The 19644-nt window shown below is 48.5% G+C and overlaps 1 protein-coding gene across 7 annotated transcripts in view; it reads left to right on the top strand.

Moving 5' to 3' along the window:
- Nucleotides 1-19644, top strand: part of MYH10 (myosin heavy chain 10) — a 130746-nt gene that overhangs the window by 24174 nt on the left and 86928 nt on the right. For all 7 annotated transcript variants that reach the window (XM_027047670.2, XM_027047669.2, XM_027047671.2 and 4 more), the window contains exon 4: nt 6480-6507. In XM_027047670.2, the coding sequence (XP_026903471.1) occupies nt 6480-6507 (28 nt within the window). The remainder of the gene's footprint in view (nt 1-6479; nt 6508-19644) is intronic.

Raw genomic sequence — 19644 nt, 5'->3', positions numbered from 1 at the left:
GGCGCCCCTGAATTAGGAATTTTTAAGATGGCAATGGGCAGTGTGGCCATTTTCTAGAAGAAGTAGGTAAGTATGACTGTTGCTTCATAATTACTTCACATTAATTTTTTTCATTAAAAAGCATCTAGTTTTTATATACGTTTGCTGTCCATCACAAACCGGGATAACCAGAACTCTCTTGGACTGGGTTTTAGCACCCACAGGAAGAGCCACGGGAGGGATGATGGAAAAGGTAGAGGCTTCATTGGGGAGCAAAAGGTCATAAAATATTTCTGTCATAAATACGTAGAAGAGGGGACAACAGAAGTTAGAAAGCACTGGGCCGGTTGGTGGATCGCAGTGGCTTCCTTTTGGGCTTAGGATGAAGTATAAATTTGAAGAGTCATCCCTTTGAATCCTGGCTTTAGACACAACGGTGTACGGAGGGACATTTTCCTGAAAACCAGAACGTGGCCATTTTGAACGCATCTCCCTCTTATTGCTCAAAAAGACAGCATTGAACACGGGACCTCCTAGTGCTCTGTGAGCTCTCCTGTAATAACGCTCCCTCGTTTCATCTTTTACAAAATAAACTGGGCAAAGTACGATAAACTCTATTGGCTCTTATAAAATAGTTCTGTGGGGCGCCTGGGTGGCTCAGTCAGTTGAGTGTCCAGCTTCGGCTCAGGTCACGATCTCACAGTTCGTGGGTTCGAGCCCCGCGTCGGGCTCTGTGCTCACAGCTCGGAGCCTGGAGCCTGCTTCGGATTCCGGTGTCTCCCTCTCTCTCTACCGCATCCCCACTAATGCTCTGTCTCTCTCTGTCTTAAAAATAAATAAAACATTAAAAAAAATTTAAAAAAAATTAGTTCCGTGATCTTCAGGAACCGGGATGTGATCTGTCCACCTGTCACTGCATTGCAGGCCTTGGGGGCTGGGTCTGAAGGGTAGCGGGAAGGCGTTCGTCAAGTATAGCGCCCAGCCCCTGCTTTCACGTTTCGTTGGGACGCTTATGTACCAGGTCCCTGGAGGCAAACAGGAAGGACTTCAGAGCTAGAAGGGTGACTCTCCAGAATCTGTTTAGGCCGAGAAAAGATGAGATTTAACATGAGTTCTTAGTTTCAGAGCCAGAGAATACTAAGAAAATGGCCACCGCTGGGGGGGCTTGCAGACCGCGGAGAGAGAATGGCCAGCTTCTTTGGTTTTGGTTCTGTGTCTCTGCGAAGAAGAATCTTTATATGCAGAAAAACGTTTGTATGAATGAGCGCGCTCTGCCTCATGTGGGAGAAGCCATTGGAGACAGGACACTCCTTCTCCAGTTGAACCCGTGTTTCCACACCCAGACAAGTACGTTCTCACAGTTGACGTGGCTGACCCTTTGGTCTCTGAAGTATCATCTAGAAAAGGGGGGTCTCCGGAGGGCAGTTCCAACTCTGAAAAAGGGGCAGAGGCTTCAGACCTCTGAGCTTCACGTACCTGCCAGGGAGGGTTCTAGAATCTATTGTTGACAGTCTAGGAACAACGTGACAATACACGCCACATACCTTTCGCTTAGCGGGAAGGAAAAGCACAGTGGACGGTGTTAACGACAATCAGGACCACCACACGGCGTTCCAGAGTGTCACAAACGTGACGTCCCCGGGGCTGTTCGTGGCAAAGGTGCCCATGGGGTGCTGGTGACTAGCTGAGGTTGTCCGGGTTTGTCAGGGTGTGCACTAAAGGCCATTTAAAAATGTTGCAACGTTCTAATCAGCATGCAGGACGCACGCCCGTGAAATTTGTAGATGACGTGAAACTTGGCAGGGAAAATAAATACATTTGACGAAAAGAGAGAGTTTTTGAAATTATCTTGACAGGTCAATTGGAAAAATTGAATCGAACGAAATAGTTACCAGTGATTAAATGCGAATCATGTCCCACGACCGGGTTGCCAGACCAGCCCTGTGCGGACAGAACAAGGAAGAGGTGGCTTACCAGCATATCGTGTCGTTGCTGCTATCCTCGTTAGTGCTGGAGTGAACATTTGTTGACTATTCCTGTGTGCCGGGCACTGGCCCGATGTTTCATGTGCATGACATGATCTACCACAACCATCCTGTCAAGTAAACAGAGTTGCTGTCCCTGTTTTACTGGGGCACCAAACAGTTAAAAACTCGACCCAAGAAAATGTCGGTCGTAAGGGGTTATGAACTAGGATTCAAAGCCAAGGCAGTGTGACACATTCGCATCCACAGTCATGAAATTCCACGTGAAAAGCAGAAAGAATTAGTTGATAGTTTTGGCTACATGACAACTGAAAGTTGTTCAAAAACAAAACAAAACAAAACACCTGTCAGCAACCCTATCCCATTCCGTTCTGTAGGTACGGGCTACACGCTGATGTACCGCACAGCTCCACGGGGCTGGGCTTGCGCTCGGGTAGTCGAGTAATAGCTTACACTGCCTACCAGTCCTGGTCCGTGTAGGTTTTCAGTTACCACTGTGAGCAAAACCTCCAAATGCCACGGGGGCCCGTGAAGAGATCGGTAATCATAATTACTGGTCAGAGTTTGTGTCTTTAATGCAAAGAACCAGAGGAGAGCTTACCTTCCTTCCTAAGTTCGGATTCTAGGGGACACTGTACCAATAAAATGCAGAGTGGGTCTGGCACAGAGTAGTTGCTCAAGAAACACTGGCTGAATGAATGAATGAATGAATGAATGAATGGCAGAGTTCTTGGACATAAACTTGATTTCAGAAATCTCAGCTTCCCGTTCTTGTCAGATTTGTATCTAAGTAAAACACAGACCACAACGTAAGTAAGTGCTTCATGCTTTCTAGTGTTAAAGGGAACTTAAAATTTAAACGTTTCCAATCGCACGCTGTTGATGTAAGAGATATTTTTTAAATACATGCATTGACGTATTTTGCAACATTGTAAAACTCACTTCTTCTGGAAGGTATTTTTGGTAGATTCTTTGGGATTTTTCTGTGTAGACCAGCATGTCTTCTGCAGATAGAGACATTGCTGTGTCCTCCTTCATATCTTAGGCTTTGGGTTTATTTTCTTGCCTTGTAATAATGTTCAGTAGGTGTGGCGACAACAGACATCCTTGCCGTGTTCCTGGTCTCGGGCACACCTTTCACCTTTTCACCATGAAGGATGGTGTTCACTGCACACGTTTTTTGTTGTTCATGAAATTCTTTTGTATTCCTACTTTGCTCGTTTTTTTTTTCTTCTTTTAACATGAGTGAATGTTGAGTTTTGTCAAATGCATTTTCTACATCTATTCAGATATTCTTTGGTCTGTAGATAAGGTGAGTTAGATCGTTGGCCTTTGGGTGCTGAATAACCCTGCGTGGCCAGGACGAAGGTCACCTGCTTCTCATGTGTGTACCCCCTTTGTCTGTGTCGTCGGATTTGATCTGCTCACATGTTGTTGAGAATTTCTGTGCCCTTGCTGATGACAGAGATTTGTGTGTCATTTTCTTGTATTGTAACGTCTCTGTAGCTGTAGTGTCAGAGTCGGGCTTGTCTCTGAGAGTGGATTGGGAGGGAGAGGTTTCTTCCTCTTGATTTTTCTGAAAAGTTTGGTATGGTTTTTTTTCCCCTTAAATGTTGTGTGGAATTCACTAGTGAAATACGTTTTCTTTGCAGGAAGGCTTTTAATTACACATTCAATTTATTTTTACCTGAGGTGTAATTGACATGTAACGTTATATTAGTTCCACAAAATCAAGTTCTTTAACAGATATGGGGCCAATCAGGTTATTCGTTCTTCTGAAATGAGCTTTAGTGGTTTACGTCTTTTTAAAAAGTTGCCTTTTTTATCTTAGTTCTTGGACTGTGTCTGTGGGATCCTAGGTAGCTGTTCTCTGTCTTATTCTAGACTTTGGCAATTTGTGTCTTTTTCCCGATCAGTTTGGCTGGAAGTTTATCAATTATATGATTTTTTTCAAATAACCAGAATTTGGTTACATTTTTTTCCTTCTTTTTCCTGTTCCCCATTTCATTGATTTCTGTTCTTTCCCATTTCCGTTCTTCTTTCTAATTTGAATTTGATTTGCTCTCGTCTAGTTTTTTAAGGTAGGAGCTGAGGTCATTGATCGGAAACCACTTCTGCTGTTGCATTATGATTTAACTCGGTATGGATTCACCGAGTACCTCCGTGTGTGATTCTTGGGAGGTGCTTTGGGAAACACTGAGCTAGGAAAGGCCTCCATAGTCTTTAGGAGGCTGGTTGCATTTTTGAAAGCGAAATGGTTTCCCTCAAATATCAGTTCAGGCTCTGGTTACATTTACTGGTTTTTAGAGATCGAGGTCGTCGTACGTTGTTATAGTTGTTTAGTCGGCAGGGTGAGGAGGATTCAGTGAGGCAGAAGGGAGGCGTGGTCGGATCATGGCTGGCTAGCATCTTAGAGGTGATCAAGCCCAACCCCTTACTGCACCGATGGGGAAACTGAGGCGCAGAGCCAGCACAAGACGAGACAGACGAACATCGAGGACAGAGAAGTCTGGCGAGCAGAGCTGGCTGCGGCGGTGAGAAGCACAGGACATGAAGTACGGGGCAGATTGGAACAGTAGGTGGTGGTTGTGAGGGTCTCCGCTTTCGAACAACGATAGCAAGTGTGTACAGATGCCCGAAGAGAGCCGTCCTGAATTAATTCGGAGGCAGTTGAGTTTTGGTTAGTTTTTGTATGTGTGCACTGGTTCAGAAAAGCCGTAAGAAACTTGGTGTGGTGGGGTTCTCTGGAAGTTGCTCAGACCTGGAGAATTTAGGGCTCTGGGGGTTCCTATTTACAGTGAATAAATACGGATTTGTTAAAATCCTAGCCGCATGGGTGAAGAATGCGGGAAGAGCAGGGCATCAGTGGCGCATTCATAGATGCGGAGTCAGTTCGCGGCAGAGTGAGAACCAGGGCACAAGCTTGCAGAGCCCAGGGCGGCACCCAGCACTGACTTTGAGCCACCGAAAGTGCTGGTGTAGGGAAGCGAGCCGGATCTCACGCAGCACCGCTTCGTGGGCAGGCATTGGCGGTATTGTGTGTCTAACTCCAGAATATGGTTGAAAGGAGGACGCATCTTGGAACCAGAGGGGCCCCAACTGAGCTGAGCACGGAAGGACACGTGGGGACACACGGTGGCCGTGGGCCTGGGAGAGTGCGTGGAAGGAAGGGCATGTCATGACCCCTGCAAGAGCAGACCAGTAAAGGAGGCAGGGGTCAGCCTCGTCCTGTGAATGTGGCCTGCGCAGCCGGAGGGAGGGATAGGGTGGTGGTCAGGGGCTGTTCCCAGTTCAATGAGACTTGAGGCACTGGGCAGTAACACGCTCTTTGTAGAACTCAGTTTATACACAGAGTGTACGAATGGGTTAGTTTATTTTAATAATACCGTGACATTTATTTCTCTTTGACAAAAGCTACTTATGCTGGCGGGGGGTGCCTGGGGGGGGGGGGCTTGTGGGTTAAGCAGCTGACTCTTGATGTTAGCTCAGGTCTTGGTCTCAGGGTCGTGAGTTCAAGCCCTGCGCTGGGTGTGAAGCCTACTTAAAAAAAAAAAAAAATGCTGTCCGTGCCTGAACTACTGTGAGACCCTTATTGGGTCCTGATGTAGCCACCCAAGGGCGAGCAGCCTCTGCATAGGAGTGACGAAAGATCCACCTGGGCCGGTCCCTGCGAGCGCGGGCCCGGGTCGTCACCCCTCAGCGGCTGCGGGACCTGGGTGGATTACCTGACCCCCTCCAGGAGCATTTTCTCATCTGCAAAAATGGATATCCACGCGCATAAATGATTAGAAATCATACATCCCACACTGGGGGGCCGGGAGGGGGCCTGTCCGTGGGTTCGCTGTGGGTTTGAATGTCACCTTTTCATTCGAAAAGATTTAAGTCGTTCGTCACTTTAACGTCATGTGCGATTCTGCTTCTGCTGTACGTTGTTTTATTATTTTTGGTGCCTATACCATCGGGACCTGAGACGCTGGTTACGCTTCATTTAGATGTCTGTCCACCTTCAGCCTTCCCCGCTCAGGGTTTGATTTTTTTCTCTCTCTCTTTTTCTAATAACGATTCCTCCCTAGTTGTGAGTGTTCTTGAAGCCTTTCTGAAACCTCACCCTGCCATCGGAGTCACCTGGGCAACTTACTGAAACAGGGAATTTCAATCCCAACCCCCTGAAAATGATTCTGTGAGGGAGGGGCCCTGGGGGACACGTTTTTTATAAGGTTCCCCAGGTGAAGCCGTTATGCACACGGCTTGAGCGTCAAGGTTGATTAGGCACATAAAGCCTCCGAAGCCCGGCTGTTATTCGCTGCCCCCCCCCCCCCCCCCGAAGACCTGGCCTTGTAAGGCAAAGCAAGGGTGACTGGATTTAGGGCCCTGTAAGGGTTGGGGAAGCAGCGGGGCAGGAGCGGAGTTACTAATACTCTGTGGGCCGTTACTGCAACGTTATTGTATCAAGTGTTTAAAACACCAGGCAAATGGTCACTTTCTTTTTTTTGTTTGTTTTATTTTGTTTTCTAGATCGTGAGGACCAGTCAATTCTTTGCACGTAAGTAAATTTCAAACGTTCGGACTTGTTTTCGATTCTGTTGGAAACTAAAGCAATTGGGGGAGGGGGTGTGGGGGGGGGGTGCAGAGTAGTAATTTTAAGAATTTGACGTAAACCTTGGCACTTACCATTTTAAGACTAAGATGATGTGAGTTGTTGAAATTGGGGGTTCACTGTTTGGCCGTCAAACCAGGCCTTTCCCACGTTTCTCAGCGTTGATCTGTGACACATCGGGCTTGAGTTTATATGTGCGCCTGTTGGGCTACTGGACATTTCACCCGGTGAACATTACCGACAGTCGTGGGCCTTGTGTGCTGAGTGCTAGAGAGTCGGAATTGGACGAAGCCGTATCCACAGCAGGACACCGTTAGATCTGCTTAGAAAAGGATTTTTAGGAAGACCGGACTGGCTGCGGTGTGGATGGCAGGTGGACTGGAAGACCGGCGGAGAGGCTGTTGGGAGTTGCAGGCGAGAGGCAGTGACCTCAGGCAGAGGTGTGACCGCATCCGGAGCCAAGCAAGGAGACCCGCTCAGCGAGGAGGGGGAGTTAGTGAAAGGGTCCTCACAGCCTCAGTGGGGTCATTTGCTGTGCTGTGCGCCTGAATGTGGAGCTCAGGAGAGAGCTGCTCCAGGCGCCGAGACCTGACCCATCTGCGCAGCCCTGTAAAAGGAAGGAGGGGAGCGAAGGCTGGGTGTGGAGCCTCGAGGAAAAGTACATTCAGGGGTCGGGCAGAGGTCAGCGAGGCTGAGGGGGCAGAGTGAGCCCCACGGAGACAGGTGCATCGGGTGTGACCAGGGCCAAGAGGGAGGCCGGGCCAGGTGCACTTGAATGACGGGGAAGCGGAAAAGTTAAAACCGAAAGCCTCCGGTGTAGGCCTGCTCTCCGAAACAGAGTGAAGGCTGGTGGGCAGGTCGGCGGTGGAGAGTTCTCTGTGCGAGAGAGTAAATGCTGATGAGAGACCCGGGGGGCTGGAAATCCAGGAGGTTCTCCTCGGACAGCTTCTCTTCTATGAAGCGGCAAGTCCGGGATCTAATGCGGGGACAGCGGTCGGAGCAGCTGACGTGGGTCTGTGGGTCGCATACGTTTTCTTCCAGCGGGGCTTAGCCTTTGGGTTCTACAAGTTAGCTTTTCCTGAACAGCAAACCACCCTGAAACTTGACTGCTTAAAATACCCTTCCCAGCAACTGGGTCGGGCTCCTCCGGGTGGGTCTGGGTCAGGCCGAGCAGCCCAGCTGGGCTGGCCTTGCACCTGTGCAGATGGGGGGGGTGGGGGGGCTTGTGGCCGAGTGCTCTGCTCTCACCTCTGCATCCTCATTCTCCAGCGGGCCGACCCGGGCTTTTCACGGGGCGGCAAGGTTCCGGGAGTAGCAGGTGGGTGCATTGTTCAAGTGCTTGCTTGCGTCCTGTCTGCTGCCTTCCCACTCCCATGTGAGACACGCGGCCCAGGCCAGAGTCAGGGTGGGAGACGACAGGGAGCAGAGAGAACGAGGCACGAGACAGTCGGGGCCCTTGTTGTGGACCATCTACCAGCAGAGCGCCGGACTGGAACCAGGTCCAGTCCGTCAAAAGGGGAGCGATGGCCGGTTCGGCCAGTGGGGACCAGTGGAGTCAGAGAATCGAGAATATTGGCAGGAGAAGCTGCTGCCGTGGACGGTGGGACAGCGGCACAGGGGAGGGGGTGGCTGGGAGGAAGCAGAGCGGTCGGGCGGGAGCGCTGGGGTCCGGAGAGATCAAAGATTAACGTTGGGGATACTGGTGTGTGCACAGGAAGGGCGGGTGGTGTGGCCACAGGTGTGAGTAGCTGGGGAGGGAGGAGGGGTCCCAGGGGCCTGGGTGTGGGATGTCACACGCACACATCATGGAGCGTGTAGCGCCAGCCATTCATAACGTGGCATGATTTCACCTAGAGGGTGTCCTTCATTCCAAGATCGTCTCCCTCCCAGTTTTTTGGGAATAAAAAGTGCTTTCTTTTTTGAAACAAGGCTGGAGGTTTTTGTTTTTAATGACCTTACTGGGGGAGATAAATCCGATGCTGTGACCTCAGAGAGGAGGGGTGGGGCAGGGCAGGGGCTTTGTCTGGAAACAGCATCATGGTAAGTGAGGAGGATGCCACTGACTTTCTTCCAGACGAGGGTCTGGGGTGGGGGGGGGGGGCGGAGACCAGGGTGGTCCTCCCCTGAGAGGTCTGCCTGGGAGTGGTTGGGGAGGGGGGGAACTAGGGCATTCAGGAAACCAGCCAGAGGAGGGAGCAGAGCACTCGAGGAAGAGGTGGACAGTGTGGGTGACCTGCTTCCTCTGGAATGGGGGTCCCAGAGTGTGCAGAGGAAAGGGGGGGAGCAGAAAATAAGGGGGTGTGGGAGCAGGAGAAAGCGCGAGCAGACCTAAGTGACCAGAGGAGCCAACGTCTTGGGCGTGAACACAGTCGAGGATGGCAGGGCTGTGAGCCTGAGGGACCCCTAGACTCCATCTCTGGGGGGCGGGCGGCGGGGTGGCAGAAGGGGGAGGGGACTTGGGTCTCTGGAGGCGGCGGCCGCGGCTGGTATGTACTGGCTTCCGGTGGATTCTTAGCTCAGGTGGGCAGGTGCCCACCGGGTTAGTTTCTAGACCCCGTTCCTTCTCACGATCCTGGTGGCTTCTTGAAGAAGCCCGGTGCCGGCTGCACCAGGGTGGTCCAGCGCAGCCTCCAGGTGTGGAGGACGGCAGGTGAGAAATGCACCAGGCAGTTTTCAAGGATTTGGTGTTACCGGAGCGTATGGTGTGAAGTAGAGAACCGGTAGCAGCTTGAACTCAACAAACTGCAAAATTAACCTTCGTGCCTGTGCGGACAGGATGCATCCATCGCCCAGCGTCCTTACTTGTGTCATCAGCTTTTAGGACTGTAGGCCCCAAGATCTTACAGTGTCCCCTCCTTCTCTCAGGCCCCCGTTTCTAGTCACGTTGTTGGACATTTCTGTCTTGTCCTAGCCGGTCCCGCACCTAATATCTGGCCCATTTTAGTGGATCCTGGCTGACTTCTGTGCCTTCCCTCCAGGGAGGAAATATGCCCAAATTGGGGCACTTGCGTGGCTCAGACGGTTATTTCAGCTCCGGTCATGATCTTACGGTTCATGGGTTCGAGCCCCTGAGTCTGGCTCTGCACTGACAGCACGGATTCTCTCTCTCTCTCTCTCTCTGCCCCTCCCCTGCTCTCGCTTTCTGTCTCTCAAATAAATAAAAAAAGAACTTAAAAAAAAAAAAGAAGGAACATGCCAAAATTGGAACCCCCTACACAGTAAGGTCCAACCCACATTGATTTTTCTCTCATCGGGCCCTTTTTTTGTATATACTGCAGTTCTTGTCTACTTATTTCTGTCCTGTGCATCTTGTTTTGCAATTTATTAAGGTAGGAACCCTGACTTACCGTGACTGCTTTTTAATAATCCCTGAGAACCTGGCATGGTGTTATCTACTTAGGAAATAGATAAAATTTCAAACAAAAGAATGAAATCTCTTAATGAAGGAGGAACCAAGACAACGGACTAAAGAACAGATTAAGAAGTTTTAGGAACTGGTGATCCTATATGTTTTCAAAGGAAAAAACCTTTCTGGCATCATTTTTAAGAGGCATTTTACTTTGAAACTTAAAACTCATATGGATGTAGAATGCTGTATTGCCCCCATGAACCCATCACCCAGCTTCAGTGATCTTATTTTTTTTTTTATGTTTATTTTTGAGAGACAGAGTGTAAGTGAGGAGGGGCAGACTCCAGGCTCTGAGCTGTCAGCACAGGGCCCGATGCGGTGCTCGAACCCACGAACTGTGAGATCATGCCCTGAGCCGAGGTCGGAAGCTTAGCTGAACGAGCCACCCAGGCGCCCCTCGATGATTTTAAAATGTTTACCGCATTTCCTTCATTTTTTCCCTTTTTTAAACCTTTGCTGATGCATTTCCGCCAGTTTTTATGTTTAAAAAATTCAAACCTATCAAGTTGAAAGAACGATGCCTTAAATGGCTATGTACCTTTCACTCTGTGAATTCTCTGCGCACACAAACAACTTTTATGAGTAACCATTTTATGAGTCATTGCAGACCTCCTGACACCTTGAGATACCTCAGCAGGTGTCTCCCAAGGGCGAGGGTGTTCCCACGGAACCGCGGACCACTAGCACGCTTAGACCAACGTCAGTTCCGTCCTGTCTACTGCAGAATCTGTATTTGGTTTTCTGTGCTATGTCTCAACCTATTTTTTGTAACTTTTAAAATCGGTGATCCTGTCGAGGCTCACTCCTTGCATTAGTTAGGTCTGTTTGATTCAGTATTTTGGAATAGTCTCACTTTTCTTGCTTTTTTTTTTTTTCCTCCATTGGCTTGTATTCTCCAAAAAAGCGTTACTTAGAACCTGATCTGCAAGCGTCTTTTAAAGATTATCCATTGCAGGGGCCCCTGGGTGGCTCAATCGATTAAGCAGCCAACTCTGTGATTCTCACAGTTAGTGAGACCGAGCCCCACGTCAGGCTCTGCGCTGGCAGCACAGAGCCTGCTTGGGGTTCTCTCTCTGCCTCTTTCTCTCTCTCTCTCTCTCTCAAAATAAATAAATACACTTAAAAAAAAAATCCTTAGGGGCACCTGGGTGAGTGTCCGACTCTTAATTTCAGCTCAGAAATTCCGCACGGTTTGTGAGTTTGAGCCCCACATCAGGCTCCATGCTGACAGCTCAGAGTCTGCATGGGATTCTCTCTCTCTGCCCCTCCCCTGCTCGTGTGCATGCGCATGCGCTCTCTCTCTCTCTCTCTCTCTCAAAATAAATAAACTTAAAACTTTAAAAAAAGAAAACAGTTATCCATCGCAATGCAATTTTGACACGGATTACCCAGGGTGCACTCCCCCACACAGGGCCCTCACTGCAGACACCAGCCTTAGGGGGGCCCAGGCTACCTGTACCTCTGACCAGCTGGCTATACATTTGGGGGTTGCTACCCCCTTGGGTTTGACCATTCACTAGGATGACAAATCAGGCAACCAAGAGAAGAGACCGCGAGGGTGAGGTCTCAGAAGGTCCCCAACGTAAAGCTTCGTCTCCTCTGGCTCTTCCCCTCCCTCCCCACCCCCAGCATGTTGTCATTGTTTATCCCCAACCAGGAAGCTCACCCAAGCTTTAGAGCCCAGAATTTTGGGGTTTCATTAGTAGGCACGATCGATTGAATCGTTGGCCATGCGATTGAATTCAGTCTCCAGCCCCTCTCCCCTCCCAGGATGTTGGGCTGGTTTCACATGGCTCACATGCCCAAAGTTGCAACCATTTGCTTGGTCTTCCAGTGTGGCCAGTGCCCGTCCTGGAACACCGTGAGTCACCTCATTAGCACAAGCTCTCTGGGCCCACCGGAATGACAGAGACTTTGCAAGGACTCACCAGGAGACAGAGACCAGGCTGATTGTCGATTGTGCAGCATCTGTTAATGGTCACACAGGAATCTAGGCATCGGAACCCCCCCAGATGCGTAGGAGAGGTGAGCTACAGCCTGCTTGTGGGCCAGCGAAGAAGAGAGTCCGTGTGTCTCTGTCTGCAGTGTCGGGATGGCAGCCCCACGAACAGTAAGCGGGGAGCCAGGTGCGGGACCTCGCCTCCTTGACTGGGTGGTTTGGGAGCTTGGGTGACCATGTTTGACGAGGCCTTGTGTAATGTGTGGAAGCAGGAGACACTCGGGATGACCGCTGTGGACTTAATGAAAGCTTAGCGAACGCTAATTTACTTTTGTCACCCAGAGTGCCCTCTGTGGGCGCTTGTAATGAGTATCATTTTAGACTCATTGGTCATCAATTAATAGGTTTGCATTTAGGAGCTGAGGCTCCTAGTCTCTGGTTTTCTCTTCTTGAGCACAGAGTAGCCATCAGCAAGTACCTTCTCTTTTCCTCTCTTTTAACTTTTGCAAGCATCTTATTGTGGATATTTCCAAACCTAAAGCAAAATGGGAAGAGTTTTGAATCCAGGATCCTAGACCTACCACCTAGATTCCACCAGTAATATTTGACTGTATTCTGTGATACACTGACCTGCTCAACCTTGTGTCCACGCATCACTCCATTTTCTTGTTTGTGTTGGGAGGAGATTCTTCCTTTCCCACCTCGCGTCCAGCACCCGGGGATTGCAAATTAATTGGCCGCAGAGTAACAGGAGAAAAGACTTCTATATTCTGTACTAAACTCGACGGAAAAGGAGGACAAGGGCTTCAAGGAGAGAACATGAAGGATTCTGTCGGGCTTCATGATGCTAACAGACAGCTGAATTTGCACTTCCTGGTCTGTCTTTTTCCAATCCAGAGACTCCCTGGGATGATGGTCAGTGGCAGGTGTATTTTCAGGAGGCTCTGCTTAAGGTTAGATCCTGTTTCCTTCTGAGGCTGCTGATCAGAAATAAGGCAATTTTTATGCCACTTTGATGGGCTATCAGTCCCTTCCTTTGATTTATCTCAAGTTCAAGTGTAGATATCCACACACTTCCCCTGAAACGCTGCAGTGTAGGTAACGCTAACTAAAGCCCAATATTTATATCTTTATCTTTGGAGACATGATTTGCACGTGATGAAATACACGAGGCTTAAATCTGCTTCTGCTGAGTTATTCGTATCGTCTGAACCTCTGTCAAGATGGAGAACGTTACCGTCGCCCTGGAAGAAAGTTCCCTGGCAAATCCCCACCCCCACCTCTTTCAGCCTCTTTCAGGCTTTCTTTGTTCTTGGATACCACTGGTTGTGATATTTAATAACCCGTTTCTTGTTCATATCTACTATAAGCTACATTGTGACTTGAGAAATATAAAAATGGGAAACAGTGTATCTCAGATCTGAGAGGCTAGGAGATGTTCCGTAGCATGTTCTGTGGTGCCTTTGAGTGTCCACCACGTAAAGAAGTCCAAGGGCGTGTAACTGGGATCCTTTCAAATTTAGCACCCAGCCAAGCTGGTTAAGTTTCCTACGTGAGATTAACTAGTCAATTTTACGTAATAGTTATTTTATATTGAGTCCTTCTGTGTACATAGTATCCCAGAGAAAAACACAGGTGGCAGCAACATTTTTTTTTTTTTTATCTGCTACCTAGGTGGTTTGATAGCCACTCTTTAACCTTTACTGTTTTAATCATTTACTCTGAACTTACTTTTCCACCAAAAGGATGAACATCTTAACTTCCTCTCTGGCCTCATCTGCCTACAACCACCTGGCCAGCCTTTTTCCGTGCGGACTCAGGCCGGGCAGTGTGGGCTCCCAGTTAAGCGTCTACCCCCCATGTGCTCATTGTTCTCACGTCCTGCCATGTTCGGTAGTAAAGACACTCAGGGTCTCCTTTATCCTGAGAAAGCCATGCACTTGGATCCCACGTAATTGGAGGTGAGATCCTATCAAGAGTGTTTCGTCAACATGACTTTCTTCTCATTAGAATTAAAAGTCACACTGCAGCCACGTGGGTGAGGAAATGATTCTGCCCTCTAAGCTCCCTTTTTAGAGAGTAATTTGTTTACATTTATGACTTCCTAACTGCTGATTAACTCAAGTTTTTTTCCTTTTACGTGTATTTGGCAACGTAACCATTATAAAACCGTGGTTGCCCCACACTAGGCTTCCATCAGGATGTGATGAGACTTTTTTCTTTTTTTTTTTCTAAAGACTTTTTTTTTTATAATTTTTTTTTTAACATTTATTTCTTTGAGAGAGAGACACACACACACACACACACACACACACTGAGAGCAGGGGAGGGGCAGAGAGAGAGGGAGACACACAATCCGAAGCAGGCTCCAGGCTCTAGAGTTGTCAGCACAGAGCCCGACGCGGGGCTCGAACCCACAGACTGTGAGATCATGACCTGAGCCGAAGTCGGACGCTTAACCGACTGAGCCACCCAGGCACCCTGACTTTTTTCTTACTGTTAAGGAATTTCATGTGTCCTATACAAATACACTAGGTGGTGCTGACCGAGCCCGCCTAGATTTAAAACAATTAGTTCTTGCCTAGGAGTAACCTATGTTAAGAATTTAAGATCAGCAAATTGGTAGAATTGATTAAATAGCTAAAACCCCAAAATTCAGTCAACTGATCTTTGACAGAGGCTCGCAGGTAACATCATGGGGCAGAGAGAGGCCCTTTAATAAACGGTGCTGGACAACTGGACAGCCACATGTGGAAAAAAAAAATGTAGACACAGGCTTTACACCCTTCACAGAATGAACTAGAAAACGGATCATAGACCTAAACGTAAAACCCAAACTATAAAACTTGTATATGACAGGAGGAAATGTGGAGGCCCTTGGCTCTGGTGATGCTTTTTCAGATATTTAAAGACGTGACCCATGTCTAGTCCTTCAGACTAAAGACATGACCCGTGAAAGAAACAATAAGCTGGACTTCATTAATATTAAAGAAGCTTCTGCTCTCAAAAGGACGACGTCAAGAGAATGAAAACGTGAGCTAAAGACTGGGAGAAAATATTTTCAAAAGGCACGTCGGGTAAAGGACTGTTACCCAAGATGTGCCAGAAATCTGTAAAATAAGAAAACAAACAACCTCATTAAAAAATGGTGCAGAGACCTCAGCACATGACGTGGATGGCGAAGGAGGGCACGAAAAGATGCCCACGTCACATACTAGCCGCACACACCCGCTAGAACGGCCAAAGTCTGCGGCGGCGACAACGCCAAATGCTGGCGAGGCCGTGGAGTGACAGGAACGGTCATTCGTCTCTGGTGGGAAAGCGAAATGGCGCAGCTTTGGAAGGCAGTGTGGTGGTTTCTTGCAAAGCCAGGCGTACTCAGCAGGATCCACCGGGCACACGCCTTAGCGTTTCCCCATCGGAATAAAACTTAGGTCTGCACCAAAACCTGCTTCGTACACAATCACCCAAACTAGGACGCAACCAGGATGCCCTCCAGCAGGTGAATGGATAAAGTGGTCCATCCAGACACTGGAGTGTGATCCAGCACTAAAAAAGAAATGAGCTCTCAGGCCACAAAAAGACACAGAGGAACTCCAGATGCGTATTAGTAAGTGAAAGCAGCCACTCTGAGAAGTTCCAACTATATGACATTCTGGAAAAGGCAAAAGCATGGAGACAGTGAGTAGATGAGCGGGTGCCGGGGGTGTGGGAAGGGAGGGGAGATGACTACAGGCAGAGCACAGAGGAACTTGATCGTCCTTTGCATGATATTCTAGTAGTAGGTACGAGTCATCACGTGTTTGTCCAAACCCATAGAATGTACCACAAACCCCTGGAGCGGAGTGAACCTTAACGTAAACTATGAACTTCGGGTGATTACGGTGTCGCGTTTCAGTGATGTTGATAATGGGACTATGCGTGTGTGGGCACAGGGGTATATGGGAAATTTCTGCCTTTCTCGATTTTGTTGTAAGTCTAAAACTGCTTTAAAAACAAAAATTAAAAAGCCCCCACACATCTAAGGCGACAGTGCGGTATACAGTTGAAAAGCCATTGTGTTGTCAGTGGAAGTCTGGTATTCTCTCTTGTCTCCCGTGAACTAGCTCCACGACCCCACAGCCAGTTTCTCTGGACCACAGTGTGCTCTTTGTGCACTCTTTAGAAGATCCTTTGTCTTAGAAATGCTCAAGTCTTAAAACTGTGGGAAGTTTTGGATTATTGTAGGTGCATCTCAATGGGAGCTAAATTATGGGGGAAAGAAGTATGCAAATCAGCTTGTGAATGGAAGTTTAAAATGTTCTTGGCAAATACGCCAGGAAAGGGCACTAGCCTCTTTGCAAGTGTTAGCGCCATTAATCTTTGCAGTAGCCCCGTTAGCCCCAATTACATGTCCCGTTATCCTCAGCTGACCCTGCCTGGTGTTAGCGCGATGGAGGACCTGAACCCAAGCCCTTCTTTTTTTTCTTTAAAGTATATTTATTTTGAGAAAGAGAGCAAGCCAGGGAGGGGCAGAGAGAAAGAGAGAGAATCCCATGCAGACTCTGAGCTGTCAGCACGGAGCCTGATGTGGGGCTCGAACTCATGAACCATGAGATCATGACCTGAGCCGAAAGCAAGAGTCGGATGGTTAACCAAGTGAGCCACCCGGGGACCCCGAACCCAAGCCCTTCTTGACCATAAAACCTCTGCTCTTGCTAATAAGCTGCTTTCTAACAGAACAGAGCTTTGAAACTACAGGAAAACATCAGCTAGTGTGTGGGCGGCGGGGGGTTGGGGGGGAGGTACATGTGTTGCTGGTTTTCAGATGGAGGTCATCTGAAGCAAGAATTTCAGGCAGAGGGTGTTTTTGAAACTAGATTGGATTTGATGTCACAAACATCCAGAGAGAATAAACACAGAAGCAGTTAAGATCTGGGGGAGGAGTCTCTCGCTGGAGAAATGTACCCGTGGTCCAGAAGGAACTCCAAGAAAGAGCCCACAATGGATCACGTGTTCGTGGTCCATCCCCCTGCTTCTCAGTACTGTTGGTTTTGACATTTTGTTTTGGATGGCACGCCTCTTTGAGAAGCCAGTGAAAGCCACAGACCTCTGTAGAACACTCGAACACCTCCAGCCTAGAGGCACCCCGGGTCTTGTGTGTCCCGATGTCCTGTGCAGGACACAGGGCACCCCCCCCCCCCACAGCGGGCTCCTGGCTGTGCTGTGTGTGTCGTTGGCCTCGTACTTGCACCCCGTGGGCCGGCAGCGAAGCCTGTGGCATCTCCAGGGTAGGGCTCCTTCGTCGGTACATACCGTTCGTGGGCGGAAATGAGGTCAGATCCTCGTGTCTGTCCTCCTCGCTCTTTGAGGTCGTGTTCTGTGCTCTCCTCCCTGAGGACTCTCCTGACTCCTCTGAGTTCCGTCACATCTTCAGTTGTGTTCAGGCCGCTTTTATTCCTCCGCTTCTGGCTGGGACAAAGGTGCCGCTCGTTCCCCTTAATAAAAAGTTGTTTCCAAGAATTCTGTGCCGTGGATCCTGCCACCTCTTTCACACACACATTCGGGTGCCTTTTTTTCTCTTTTTCATACTTCTGTGGATACCCTTGTCTTCATCGTTGCTGTTAGCACACTTGCCACTTAGGGAGACCCCTTTCGGCCGGGGCGGCGCTAGGCTCCTTCCGTGCACTTAACCGGAGCTAGAAAGGGGTAGACAGGATTTGAACGTAGGGTAGGTCATTTTCACACCGTAAGCCACATTCTTAACCATTATGCTAGCGTTATAGAGTCATAAAATAATTCAGAGTCCAGAAACTCAAGGTACTTCGTGAACGGTGGGTGAGGGGTGCACAGTAATGGGTGATGTTCACGGGATACAAGTTATGTGCCTTAGATGAACTGTATTTTCTCTTCACAGCAGTCTTCCATGTGAGAAGCTACCGTCCACATTTAAAAATTTTTTAATTTTATTTATTTTGAGAGAGAGAGACAGCAGGGGAGGGGCAGAGAGAGGGAGAGAAAGAATGAGAAAGAATCCCAAGCAGGCTCTGCACTGTCAGCATGGAGCCCGACGCAGGGCTTGAACTCGTGAACCGCAAGATCGTGACCTAAGCTGAAAGCAAGAGTCCAGTGCTTACCCGAGTGAGCCTCCCAGGCACCCCGCTACTGTCCACATTTTAAGACCGGGGATAGAAGGTTCCCCACCTCCCCTCTTGAGAACTCAGTAGTGAGGTATCTGGAATACATTCGTCTTTGCAGTAATAGTTTCTATGTCAGAGTTACCTCAGACCCGAAGTAGAAAAAATGTGGCAGAGTTTATATAAGCAGTTGAGAGGCACAGCCCGGGGAGTGTGACCGGGAAGGAACAAAATGCTTTAAGGACACACCGAAGCCTGTCCAATAGACAGCAGTTTGTGGAGAAACCACAGAGGCAAAACTTAGCTGAAAAGGAACAATCATAAGTATTTTCGAGACAAGTAATGATCACTCTAAACGAGACGCTCATTTCTGGGCGTAAGAGAAAAGTTATTTGTTTGAAAACAGCCGCCAGCATCATGATTAGCCTTGAAGCACTAAGTATTTTAAACAAAGTTAACCAAACAGAGAAAACCACTATCCTGGCTGTTGAGCAATTAGGCTTGAATAAAATCCAGATTCTTTGCCGTGACTTGGGGCACCCCCCCGACCCCCATCCCTGCTGCATCCGGAGCCCCCACGGTTCTCTGCCTCTCTGGTTGCCTCAGCTCCTACACCAGCCCCGTTCCTGGCAAAGATACTCCTTTGTGTTTGGGTCTCCATCCCCCCGCCCCGAACATGGCGCCCCCGGATTTCACTGGTCTGTTCTCCCCATTTTGGAGGCTCCCCCCCAACCATCGAGTCTCCAGGAAAGTGTCCTCTGCTCCTCTCTGCCTCCTCCCCAACCCCAGCTGCCTCCTTGTTGCCCTCATGGCGTCCCTCATGTCTTACCGCTTCTCTTATTTGTTTTTTGTGGTTTATTTTACATCTTTGCCCCTGAACTTGAGCTCCCCGAGGACGCAGACTTTGTTCGCCGCTCTAGCTCTTGTCCTTAACAGGAGAATGCCTGGCCTGGGTGGCTCAGTCGGTTCAGCGTCCAACTTCGGTTCAGGTCATGATCTTGAGGTTTGTGAGTTCGAGCCCCGTGTCGGGCTCTGTGCTGACAGCTCGGAGCCTGGAGCCTGCTTCAGATTCTGTGTCTCCCTCTCTCTCTACTTCTCCCCCGCTTGTGCTCTGTCTCTCCATCAAAATGAAATTAAAAATGTAAAAAAAAAAAAAAACAATTAAAAAAAAAAAAAAAGAAGAATGCCCAGTACACAGGGGTTGATTTGTATTTATTGAATGAGTGAATTAAAATGTATTACCTTATGCAGGTGCCAGTGGTAGCCAGGTAGGAGATAAAGGACATTAATAGCAGGAATAAAAAATATAAAAGGGAGCCTAGGAATAAACTTAAAACATGTGCAGGACCTGTATTCATTTATTCATTGGTATTTACAGAGCCCCTACTGTGCTGGGCACCAGGATTTCAAAGATGTATAAGACCAACACAGTCCTTGATAGTTGCGAGCATAGAAAACACAAAATTTACCCGAGAGACAGAACACCTTTTCCCATTAAAAAAAAAAAAAAAAAGTATGTTAATGTTACTTCATTCAAAATTCTGTCTCTTGTTTTTTTATTTATCGGGCAAGAAATGAGTGAGGCGTGACAAAACAATTATGTGAAGTTTATCTGAAAA

Source organism: Acinonyx jubatus, chromosome E1 (genome assembly GCF_027475565.1).
Source record: "Acinonyx jubatus isolate Ajub_Pintada_27869175 chromosome E1, VMU_Ajub_asm_v1.0, whole genome shotgun sequence".
In the NCBI taxonomy this organism is placed as follows: domain Eukaryota; kingdom Metazoa; phylum Chordata; class Mammalia; order Carnivora; family Felidae; genus Acinonyx; species Acinonyx jubatus.
The sequence above is the reverse complement of the archived record's forward strand: the minus strand, read 5'-3'. Positions and strand labels throughout refer to the sequence as shown.